This window comes from Falco rusticolus, chromosome 3, assembly GCF_015220075.1.
Source record: "Falco rusticolus isolate bFalRus1 chromosome 3, bFalRus1.pri, whole genome shotgun sequence".
Taxonomy (NCBI): Eukaryota; Metazoa; Chordata; class Aves; order Falconiformes; family Falconidae; genus Falco; species Falco rusticolus.
The window spans coordinates 71,620,216-71,633,561 of NC_051189.1; the positions used below are offsets into that span (position 1 = coordinate 71,620,216).

General features: G+C 37.5%; 1 protein-coding gene across 1 annotated transcript in view; it reads right to left on the reverse strand.

Moving 5' to 3' along the window:
- The window catches only part of GABBR2 (gamma-aminobutyric acid type B receptor subunit 2), a 487,844-nt gene that overhangs the window by 39,186 nt on the left and 435,312 nt on the right, over positions 1 to 13,346 (reverse strand). Inside the window, exon 14 of the mRNA XM_037381548.1 lies at positions 3,480 to 3,590. Coding sequence (XP_037237445.1) covers positions 3,480 to 3,590 — 111 coding nt within the window. The remainder of the gene's footprint in view (positions 1 to 3,479; positions 3,591 to 13,346) is intronic.

Here is a 13,346-nt window from a genome sequence, read left to right on the forward strand (position 1 = left end):
ACCTTGAGCTTGTGTGTAGCATTTTAGAAGCTGAACCTGAGGTGGGAAAATAACTGGGTCTCTTATGTATGGTGGGACTTGCCCAGGGTCACTAAGAAGACTAACACAATGACAATGGCAAGATTTAGGATGGTCATCTTATTATTATTCTCTGGTCACTGGTCCTCGGGAATCTGAATACAGTAACTGAGAAGCCTTCATGCAGTTAGTAAACATTTCCTCACACCCCTTCAAAGGCAATTGAAGAATCATGAATCTGACTTTTAATGTTAGCTCACCTTAATACAGAAGGAACCCGTGCATCCTGGCGAGTAATGCCTTCCCTTATTTTGCCTTGCCTGGCCTTCCCTATCCTGCCCTTTCATGCTCTGCCCTAACCTGAGTGATTGATTCACTGCATCAGTGCATTTAAGTCATCAGAATAGACAGTATTGCTTTATATCTTCAAGCCAAAAAAAAGTACTTTTTTAGGTTATCCCAACTTAAAGTATTCCCATTTTGAGATAGCAAGAGGTCACTGTAAATAATTTTAGGCTGACTAAATCATTAAGCCATTTCACCTTAAATATTGCATTGTTCTGTAATTAGCAATACTAGCTCTTTAGTATAAAGTATGTTAGAGATAAGTATTTTATTATTACAAACTGCAGAATTTCATATTAGATAAACCTTTATAAAATGATACAGTAACATGAGAGGTTCTGGGTTTTGTTCTGAAGGTAAAGTATGTGTGGCGTGCGGCGCACAGAAACATCCTTGGTGATAAAATAAATTGCATCAATCCTGCTGTCCTCATATAACTCACCATAGCAATTATTTACGTGATTCCAAAGAGTATCTTCTTTTTCATATGTAGTGATTTGTGTGATAAAAGGGCACTGGAGTAATAAAAAGTGTATATTTCACTGGCAGTTATGAAACACTGTGTGCCTGAAATAAGTACAGTGAGTAATGCTAAATGGCATTTGCAAACTTCAACACTCACATATCGTGTAGGAAACAGTCCAACATACATGCCAACAAACCAGTCTAGGGCAAAGGACTAGTGAGAACCAATGCAGTTTGGTTACTGCCCAGCACAACTCAATCTTGAAAGAAATGTCAAAGAAAATTATTTGATAATGTATTTTTAAAATATACAATGTTATTTTCCCTCTTTAATTTTTAATTTGAAACATTATTGAAGTTATTTTTGCAAAAAAATCACCACCATTTCAGTCTCACAAATCACCACTATTTGTTGGAGTCTCACTATTTTTAAAGGAATTTTAATTTTATTTGTTCATTTCCACTGCTGTGAGTGAAGCAAACGCATTTACTTGTTTACTTTTCAAACAGAACCATGGAGAAAAATGTCTTAAGTACTTTTATGAGGAACACTGGTAAATTCTACCTGGAGGAACACCAAATGAACTGTTCAAAATTTCTATACAAGGAGATTGGAAAGTAACAAAAGTATGGAAAACATTGTTCCTTTTAGCAAATTATCTAATAAAAATCTTGTAAATTTAAATATGCAAAGTGAAAAATACTCTCCCAGGTGAAGAGCAGGAATTTATTGACAGATATGTCAAAGCAGTAATAAAATAATATACTAGAGAAGAGATGAAAAGTTAAGAACTTCATCCCTAAAGATAAATAAATGACCTAAGAGATACAATCCATCACCACACAACGTAATTACTGCAATACAGTTAAACACCTTGTCAGCAACTGGTTACTAAAGCTATGCTTTCTAGTTTGGCTGTACCTTTTTGGAAGATTTGGCTTCAAAGATACAAAATCAGAAACTGGCACTTTGCAGATTAGGAAGAATCAAACAAAGAAATGTGAATAGGAATTTCAGAAGCTCCCAGCTCCACACAGGGACTTGCAGACGGGCCCTGCAGATGGGTGCAGGGGCTCTGACAGCCTGAAGGAGCCCTTGTTCCCTTTCACTTGCAGAAATGTTTTTTGAGCTGGACTAGTTCACGGGTGTGTAAAGAAGCTCCACATATAAGGTAGTGGTAAGTTTTGGGTGATGTGCTGTTTTTGCACAAAGTATGATGTTTTATGCCAATGGACAGTTAGATTTTACTGTCAAACTGTGGCCTCAAAGCTGGTCAATGTCAGAACACCTAACTTCTGGCATCCTTGCCTTCAAAACACAAATGCCTCAATACTGTGTTACATGCTGAGGTTACTCTGAATCCAGAGCTACTCAGATCGTGCTCAGATGTGGAATCTCTCCTAACCACTAATCCCTTTGTGGGATCAAGTATGTCCTAGCTCTTGATTTCACAGCCTGCTTGGACATTCTCTGAAAAATAAGCATCTACACCCAAAGCTGATTTTTTTTTCTTTATTTTTTTTTTAAATGGGAAGGTGGGAAGACTTCTTTTCAGCTAGTAGCTCCAGGATCAGAGCTCTCATCTGGTAACCGGAGGCACTTGGTTCTAGTGCCTTCTCTGCCTGAAGGCACTCCGCAGCAGATCAGTCTGTCACAAAGCTATTGTTTCGCATTAAAAGGAAAAGCTCTCATCCCTTCCTGTTGAACTTCATATTTCATGTTTAAAGATCTTTCAGCCTGAAAAAAGCAGCATGAAAAGCAGCAGGACTCTGCAGCCCAGCGGAGCAGCCATTCGCTGTGGAGAGGGAAGGCTCCGGCCACCAGCAGCTCCCTCTCCCCAGCTTCCCCCAGGGCAGCAGCACTGACCAGGCCAAGTGGAAGCAGCTGACCCAGTCTTTCACGGGTGTCCTAACGAACAGGCATGCTACAAATACACAGAACAGATTGAACCCTTCGGGCAGTGTAAACTAATGTTTATCTAGGTTTAGGATCCAGATGGGGCTCTGTTCAGATAGCTGTTCAGCTGGTCAGTGCTGTCAAAACCAGATGTTTTTAAAGCCTTCAGGCTTAGGAGATTTAATCACTAATAGTCACCTTTACAGGTTGTTTTGTTTGTGGTTTTTTGTTTTTGTTTTTTTAAACTATGAGGATTCAGGATTCCTGGTTCCTGAGACCATTTCAGTAAGTAAACCTTTTTGTGGAGATGGGCCTCAGTGACGAAAGGGTTATTTTGATTCAGACTGAATCAATCATGTGTCTCCTGCAGCTTTTCCTGAAGGACATCTGCAACTCAGAGGCAAGCATCTAGAATAACCTAGTCCTACCTTTTTGGAGAATCCAAAGGAATTGAGATGATTTGGGTTCTTTATTTATAAAGTTGTCTCATTCACAGACCCATCTTTTCACTATTGAATTCCTTGGTTTGTGGTATATCTATAGTATTCAGCTTAAGGGCGATTAATGTCTTAATTATTTTAGGTATGCTTATATCCATATATTACCACCTAATGAACTTCAAAGCAGGTCCAATTATAAAAGGTGTATTCAAGGAAGTTTGAACTCACTCCCAGCCATCAGAAAAACAAATATAATTTGGTTCATGCCTATCAGCAGTTTGAAGTCAGTGTTGTGCAGAACAAGCTATGCTTACCATCAGCAGCCCTTTATAGGCGTAGACAATCCCAAGCCAAATTGTCATGTGAGTGTTTTCGCAGTGCTCCAAGATCGGTCGGATGGAGATGTCTCTGCCTGCAGGGTCCGGCTGCAAAAATGAAAGGTGAAATATTTGGATTCAAATTTCATTTATATTCACACCTCAGAGGTACTTAAACATATTCTTAGTAGATGGAGGATGTGTAGAATACAGAGTGGACAACTTTAAAGCAACTTGTGACGATGCAGACCCCTGCACCTGCAAAGGAATACAGTGAAAAGCAAAGATCTGAGGAAACAACTGCATGATAGCTACCACCAGATGAGCTCACCTCTACTGCAAACCAGAAAGAAAATGTCTGAAGTCACTCTGTCTTTAACAGTGTCAGTCACACTTACCAGCTCTAAGACACCTAATTTTTCTACAAGGTAAACAGCTTGAATGCATAGGCATGAAAATAAATGTACTTAAAGCCACCCTTTCACCTGCGGTTCTCATGTCACTGGCAAATGGCTGATAAACAATGTATGAAGCACTGCTGTGTTTCAGGTCTTTTTCCATTGACAACCATGAGCTAAATCAAAGACCATTCACTATGGAAACTACAGCAGTAGCTTAGAAGAAAGTATAAATCATCAAAAATCTGGAAAAAACGTCCTTTACAGCAAGTGAATGTATATGCAAAATTTAATGCCACTGGAAGCTTTGCAGCTTTCAATTTATTTTGAAAAGGAGACTGCATAAAAGTGAAGAATCAAGAGTACTTTTAGACTGTTGGGACTGTTTGTATGAGGGAGAAGTTGTAATTACAACAGAGAAACCTGGAAGAATCACCCCCACCCCCTCACCTCTTTCTTTTTTTTAAACAGGGAAAAACAGTTGACATGAAGAGCAAACGGGTACTAGCGACTATGCGTTCTACAACTAGAACACAATTAGGGTTTGGTCAAACTGCTTTTTAATGGTGTACATTGTATAAGAACACAAGGTGCTTCTCATATGGGATTCTAAGAGATCCTGTTTTAGTTAGATACCACAGAATACTCCTGTTGGCTGCTCTGAGCTGTGTGTACCTACAGTCTGTTTTGCTTTATAGAAAGCACTGAAATACTAAAGGCTGTTTTTCCTTTCTACTTTGAAACACTGGATCTGAACTTCAACTAAACTAAGATCAAACCAGACATAATTTTCTGTATCTGGTTGTCCCAGTGGGCTTTCAAATTTCCCTTTTTGATGAATAACACATGTGAAATACCTCATGCAGAAGTATAATTATTATTATATGGAATATGGAAAAATCCTATTTTCACCAACTGAAACATAGAATTGTATGTGGAAGGACTTCAGAGAGGTCTGAATAATTTCCTAAAGCTTATTCTTGCTGCCCCTGATGCTGGTATGAATTTTGCTATGGATTTCAGTGGTCACAGCATTAATCTGCAGCTCAGTTTCTTCCATCAGTCTTTTTGTATGTCAGGCATTGCCCCTGACCTCATGCACTGTAAAAAAATAATGTAACAAATAAGGAGGTAGACACAGTGGGGGGAAAAAACAAACAACATTGTGCTATGCACTGCACAGTCAAAGGATTCACAATTCTCTTTGCAAATTGTGCAATAGGCAAGGCACTAACATTTAAAACCTTTTCCTATCATGGACTTCTGTAGAAACTCTGAACAGGAGAAAAAATTACTTTGAAGAAAGGTGTCCTAAAATAAAATAAGATAAACACCAAGAAGGTGATACTAACTTTCCCAGAGAGCTTATGACTCCACCCTAACGGTTGCTAATGGCAAGCAAACAACCATTAGCTGAAGAATTGAAATGACTGCAAACATGAAGTGGCATCACAACATCTAAGGTGCTACAAATGTTTGTCTGGGGACCAGTTGAAATATCTCTTTGTTCCCCATCAATGACAAAAGCCCAATGCTAAAATTTAGGTGCACTGAAGGGAAAGTACCCTTTCATGTCAAAGTTACAACTTGCTATGTTCAACATCATTTTTGACTGGTATGAAGTGAAGTTCACATGACAAATCATTCAAATACAGCTCTGAATGTTTAACTGATGTGTGAACAGGACTGTACTACAGAGACATTTTTTCTGAAATTCCAAACTACACCTAAGCTTGCTATATTATTTTTTTTCCATCTTTGAGTTACAGTATGCTAACAGTTGCATCCCTTATGGAATTATGGAAGCTACATCAAGTATAAACTTGTCATCATCAGAATGTCTTTTTTTTTGGTCTCCCCCCGCCCCCCCCCCTTCACACTGGGGAGTCAGCACAGGACTCTGTTTCTCCAGCTCTACATCCTTCCTGCCATGTATTCCATCTATTTCGGTTTCATACTTCTGTGAAACAAGAAAGTTTATAAATTATGTAGACTTCCACCTGGTGCAATGGACAATTCCTTATTTTGAAGAATATTACTGAAATGAGAACTCCTATTTGGTCAGTGGCAGATTATATTTTTATTTTCACTATGTGGTTATTCTCTAATGAAAATTTGCTTCAAAATTCAAAAGCATATGTCCATTTATTTCTCAAAACCGAGAGACCCAGGCAGAAAAATGACAAAATGGAAAACATAACTTGTTTTCAAATACTGTTAAACAGAAAGAAGTTGCATCATTTCCTTTGTAATGAAGTTTGTCAGATTTTATAAGGCAATGATAGTTTTAAAATTATGTTAATTAAATAAAACTGTGTATTCAGATTTTCTACGTGAGATAAGGAAATCTTGTGACTTGCTCTAGGGGGAGTAGGAAAAGAGAGAATACTGATTGCAGCATCAGCAAAAGTGTACATGGGGCAGTACTTCTTTCAAAGCACTTTCCAGATCTGCAAGGTAGTAGTATTTTAAAGAAAAATTTGCTGAGGTCTTGTGTGTGTGGAGTTAGGTGTAGCAGGTAGCAGTAATTTTACAGTGAACTGATTTTGCTGATTACTTATTGCTACTGCAAAATGACATTCCTGTTTTTTAATTTGCCATTCTGTTTCTTCACTGGTTTTGCATGAATTAACTAATCATAGCAAAAAGCTGGGTTAAAAAAACATATGATATTTTCTGATGTCAAAAGAATTTTTAAAAAATCTACAATTACAGCTGAATGGAGCACTTCACTGACCTCTCTAATCATCCACCATTTGTGCACTTTGTTACTGCTTTAGAGAGGATGACAACATAAATGCTACCAGTGATTATATATGTACTGGAAATTTGCCCTTTCCTTTTATAGAAAACAATCTAAATGTCCTTCAGATGTCATTCTCAAAAGCCTGAAGACCTCCTGTCTTGTGAATAGGCTGAAGCTTTCCTACCTCTTTTGAAATCTAATAAGGTTTCTGACATTGACCTCAATTTCTGGAGTGTTTTCAGCAGCTGAACATAAACAGTTTAATCTGTTCACTTCATCCAAGAGTTGTGTATCATCACTGGCAAAATGCTTGTTTTACATGAGATCTGCTAGGTCTAGAAAGCAACCCAAACTAGTAAACAGATTACCTACAGAATGTTTATATCCCCTCTCTGGGCACGTTCAAATTGTTATTAGTCAACTCTGTGGTTTTGTTGCCTTATCATTTTCTTTGCATTTCAGTCTGCTGGTGGGCTGGCAGATCCTTGTTGTAATAGGTGAGCAATGGCTTAGGTGGTACTGCCAGAAGGAGGAGTGAGGCTTAAAAGCACATGGAAACACCACAGGGAAATTTGCAGGAGGGACTCTGGCAGGGGCAATGATAGGACTGCTGAGTGCCTCCTCTGTTCCTACACCTCTGCTAAATAACTGAGCAGCAATGAGACTTCTCTTCCCTTCATGTCTCTATGGACTGCAATACAGAACTACAGGCTCAGTTTAAGCTGCTTTCCAGAGTGGCCCATGTTAGGGAAGAAGCAAGGCTGCTTCAAGTGCAAGTGCAGTTTTTGTTGAATAATTATCTCCAATTCCTTTAAGGATCTGGCTCCCCTTGAGTAAACAAATGCATGCAGTGCAATGGACAGCTTTCCTTGTCCCAGGCTAAGGTGTGGGAAGATAGGGCAAACCACCCTGAGGCACCTATGCCTTCTGGGCATGATGTTATTTGACCCATAAAGACAGCTCTTGTCTCCTTTTTTTCATCTGTAAGTACAATTTCTTAGTGGCTATTATACTAGCCAAGATCTCTTAGGAAACGACCAACACACAGTGGGGAGATATTTGTATTATGATTAATGTTTCATTGACTTATTTTGTGTCTTTATTGCCATTTCTTCTCTATAGCTCCACATAGGTCTTAAAAGGAGGATGGGTGTATGTTCCACTAGGCATTTCATCCAGCAGATGTCCGTGAAGAACAGACTGGGCCACTGCGCAGTATCCAAAATCCTTGACCTTCCTAGGCTACTTTTTCTACACGGTCACCTTTCCAGCTCCCATTGCCAGTACAGCAGATGATCGTTGTGGTGCTGCTGTGCAACACAGCTCACAGGTGGACAATCTCAATAAGCTTTCTAAGAAACTTTGCAGCAGATTTCCAGCGTGACATTTTGGCATTTCTGCATCTGCAGTTTTACCAGTGAGGAAATCAGAACATTAGGCCTCAGTTTTTTCCAAAGATGGATATGAAACATAAGGTAAATAGTTGCAATTTCTGTTTACTAGGCTTAAAATACACTGTAAAGTTCCTATAGTATAGGAAAACATAAGATCATACTCTTCGGACACATTGTTAAAATGGTCTTCGTATACCAACCCACTCTCTGCTTTATCCTCCCTTTAAATGACTTCCATCTAACTGGCATAATGACTGTATACTATTGCTAGTCTGCAGCATGATTTAGACATCTCTGGCATTTTTAATTTGGCACATTTAACGGTGATTCCTTATCTGAAAACCCAGACTTTGCTAAATGAGAAGATCATCTTTCTTTTTAAATACACTTTTTTTTTTTTTTACCCCAAGGACAGTTATAGTTAGTTTACACTATATATTCTGTAAGAAATTAAATTTACTGGCATGTTGTAACAGGCCCTCCTCTGTGCTAAACTGCGTATCTGTATGAAAGATGTTCCACAAAAGGATTTAAAGTTTTCAGATGCAGTGTGTTGCAGCCAGGCTCTCAATTACTGATGAAAAGAGAAACAGAAGGATCAGAGGATGTCTACTTTTCAGTTACTTAGTAATTTGAGGGTATTTTTAGAGAAAAACAACTGTGATATAAAAAAGAGCTTTTTGAGGAAATGGATCCCTTTTGTTTTATATATTTTTTACTTTCTGTAGTCACATCTTCCACAAATGCAAAATAGCAAACACAATACTAAGCTGGGGTAGCTCACTTGGAACGTCTTCCAATTAAAACTTTTTAGAATAAAAACTTGTTTGCCTTTGTTTATATCTGAGCTTAGGTTCAGATACATTATGAATCACATTGTATGTTATATATTAGCTCAGCCAAGTACAAAACTGTTGCTGAATTCTTGCAGTCCAGTGACCAATTTCATTTCTCTTCAAGATTAATACGGAAGTTTGGTCATTTCTGTAATAGTCTAATGATCCAGGACAGTGATTGATTTAAAGACTTTTTCTTAATGTATTTTTCTTTGATTCAGAGTCACGGGACAATGTGATCATGGAACAGAAAATCAGCTTTTAATAGGGGAATGCAGGATTCTGTTAATAAGAGCAGGCTTTCAACTAAATGACTATCCTTACACCTGGCCCCTTCATGACTCCTGCAAGACAGATGACAAACATGAATCTTCTGACCTCAGGAGAAGGTATGGACGAGATTCTGAGCAATCACATATATTGCATCCAGTGTGTGTACTTGATGCTCTCTCATGCAGGTCCCAAAGAGAAAATTATTTCAGACTTGAAATTAGATTTGTTTTTTTCAAATTGTTTAAATATTATTAATATTTGTAAGGACATTTACAGTTGACTGTTACAATGACTATTAATACACAACTGCATCAAGATAGCATACTATATCAGTTCTCATTGAACAGAAGAAGTTCTCATAAGGATCTAAAGTTTAAGAATGCTGCTTTTTTTGATTTTTTTTCCATAATCTGAGATTGAAGACAATTTTTTTTTTTTCATGAAATAGTTACAACTGCTTCAGCTCCTAATCTGTGGATTTACTTTGTACCAGTATAATAGATTAATGCTCATGGAGCTACTGGAAAGGGAGCTGTTATGTCATTTCTGTAGATAAGGAGGGGTTTTCATATGAAGGTTAAACAAATGCCTAGGAAATCTGAGAGGAATTAATCTTATTGAGCCATACTTCTTTGAGTTGGAAAAAACATCTTTCTTTCTGATAACTATGATGAATATAAATATCCTCACTCCAGTTTTTATTGCTCAAGAGATTGAAGCAGTTTTCTACAGTAAATTTCTACTTAGAATTATTAATTTCTAAAATTCTAATTCTGAATTTTAATTAAAAACTGGAAAAGTGTTGGAGAGAACTTTCTTTTAATCTTTTTTTGTTTGGAAAAGTATCAGTTTTTAATAAATCTAATGACTTGAACTCACATTTAAAGTTAGGTTTGCAGTTCTTTACAATGTTCCCCTGCAAAGTTATTTAAATTGAAGAGGTGTGATTTTTAGATTGTGATTAACTTTTAAAGCAGTATTTATTTATATTAACTATACAGATTAAAGGTAAATTACTGGCAATTCAAATTCATGCAAAACAAGCATAATAATTTGCTCTGTGTTTTGTGAAAGTTTTAGACAGTTTATCTTAATTTGTAATAGAGAAGATTCCAGCCATTTCAGGTATGTTAATGAACGAAGCTTCTAAGGATTGCTCTTGAAACTTCCAATGGTTCCACAGTGGTGATGAATACTGCTGCAATGCACTATGGCAGTATTATTTTAAATAACCCCGCTGCTTAGGCTCAGGTGGGAACTGTGTGGGACAGCAGCCAGCCTTGGGCACAGTATGCATCTTCTTCCCAAACCCTCAACAGGAGTGGCTGTGTGCAAATCCAGAGGAGGATTTGCACAGAGCTGAGGTATGAAGTGTCTTGGAATGCAAGGTTTCTCACGTAGATCTGAATATACACCCCCTGCTCCTGTGAGGTGAATTAAAGGATATTTTTAGGTTATCCACAGTGAATACAGTGTATTTTCTGCTTCATTAATTTTCTTCTTATACTGAAATTAAGCTCCCCACCTCAGCCAAGGGACTAGACTTCAGATATTATCTGGCATCACAAAAACTTCAAAAATTAAACTCTTCCAACAGTTCAGAAGAAATCCTGTTTACATTGTAAATCCTAAAAAATCTTCACTCCTAGTGGTATTTTAGCATAGCATACACATGGGACAGTAATTCTGTAATGGTTGGCTAGCTAGAAGTCATCACACAATGAAATGACATTTGCTGAAATACCAACACATATATCCCTATTTTTTATCTCGTCACTTATTTTTCAGTTTACTTTTCTAAGACATAAAAAAAGATGTACCATATAAACCAAGGAAAAAGTATTATCAAATTTTGGGGCCTAAAGGATATTAATGTAGTTATTTTACATCACTCATCTCGCTAGAAATACAGAAGACAAGTCTAAATTTACAAATGGATGGGAGTGAAGAAAGAAAGAGAGAGGAAAAAAAAGAAAACATCAGAGATACACCACTGTAATTCCTACTACCCCAAAACAATAAGGTCTGGAAATACCGTCACAGTGATAGTCACACTAGTCACACCATAATAACTTTAAAACAAATCTACTTTCTAGCTCCCCATCTGGCTCTTGTACAAATAATTCCATAAAGCAGTAAACCAAAAGTAAGTAAATAAGTAAGTACTTAAGTAAGTACTGTAAGTTAGCATGATTTAAAGATGAAAAAACACCAGAAGACCTATTTATATGTTCTTGTATTGTAAATGTGTCCATACACCTGTTCTTAAAGAAAACGTCTCGGCAGCATTATTTGTAACATCACTTTACTTAATGATTTTTATTTTGCTGTTGTGGTGCTTCATTTCTGTTCAAATGAAACTGTCTTTTGAGAGCCAAAATGTTCCCAGTGATTTGGTATTTTTATTATTATCATCCCCTAATCCAAGCAGTTTCATTTATTTGCATTAACATAATATAAAGAATAATAGATTAGACTCAGCAAAGAAACCCCTGTGATCCCTGCAAACAAATGCAGACTAGCAGTGAAAAGGAAAATGCAAAATTCTCTTGTATCATGGAGTGTTTCAAACAACTGTGACTAAGTCTTCCCACTCTGCACTCAGTGATCTCTTCAGTAGAAATTTTACATCATATGATTTCCCCAATTACATACCTAGGGACTGGATAATGAACTGTTTCTGCATATGTGCACAGAAGCCATGGGACAAGTGTTACAAAGACTTAAGAAAGCATTCTCAGCAGTAGAACGTGTTTTTCTTTGAAGGGAGGGCAAAAGGGCAAGGTATGAAAGAAAAGCAGGTTAAAGGAATGAAGACCTTTGTAACTACCCAGACGCCCCTGTGCTGCACTGATTCTTCCAGAAATGTGTACTTCTTGTCTCAGCTTCACAAATTGAGGAAGGATGTTTTCCCCTCCTTTCCTGTGAAGCTGCCCAGAATCGTGGCTGACAAGCTGGACTTGCAGTTTCTTCTAGCTTTTCCTTTCCTAGCTAGATTTCCTGCTATGCAGGAGGCCATGCCAGCCACTTTTCTTGGTGGCTGGAACAATTCTGTACCTCCTTGATTACGGTAATGGAAACAGGCAGCATTAATATAGAAGTATGGCAAATGCATGAAGAACAGTAAAGCAAAGATGCAGAGGACAGCCATAGACAAACTGTTAGTGCGGCCCCGACAGGAACCAAGGTAGAGACCTTTTCTGTGCATAGTTTGCTAATGGGTTGGCTTTAAGCTGTAAGCAAGGCTATGACTTATTGTTCTTTCTGTGGAACTTAAGAGCAACAGGATTTAGCTCTGTTCCTGTCAATAAACCAGATTTGCACCCAACAGCTAATGGAAACTATCATCAAATGCTCCTCCCAACAAGAAAAACTCTCAGGTTCTCAATTGTGCCCAGCTATTTGGGCCAAGAAGGGCAACAACCTCATCTCTATAACTGCCTTATATTTGCTGTTTAGTGCTATAATTCCTTTGATTTATGGATGTTGACAATATTTATTACTGTGCCTATTTGCATTGCAGTGACAACAACAAATGGACACTATCTTCCTGCAGAAAGTGAAAAATCCATTCCCTAAGAGGATTTTAAAGCATACATATGAGATGTGGCAGAAGAGGGAAGCATAAAGTAGCGTTTTATGACATCTTCAGAGGCCAATATCAATGGACACCACTGTCCCCCTATACAGCCACTGACAAATGAATAGTTTCTGGGCCATGGCAAATAAAAAGGAATACTTCTCAACATGAAGGACATTTTAATTTCCTCACTATTATTTTATATATATATATATATATAAATAGACATATATTAACCATCCAAAATGGTTAGATGACGGTCCATCAACCCACTACTGGAGGATTTTGCTGCTAGTTTTATGTCTGCACTAAGACACATTTAGAAACTGTTGTATTAAGTGGAGGTCTTTCCTTTGTTTTCAAAAAAAATAATCAAATATTTAGTTTTTAAATGCTAAGATTAGCTTAATAAGTAGATTCTCATAATTACATCACAACAGTTGTAGCAGAAGCACCTACATCTCCTCCAAAGTATCTCTAGAATTAGGTTATTCAACTTCCCCATCACAAAAGTTGCTGTGATTAAAATAAACTCTGTTTCTTGTTGACAGTCAGATGTAAGGTGCATCTTAATATATGGAAGTACATGAAAACATTTGTCTGTCATAAGCTTTTTGAGTATTTCAATGTTTTTTCT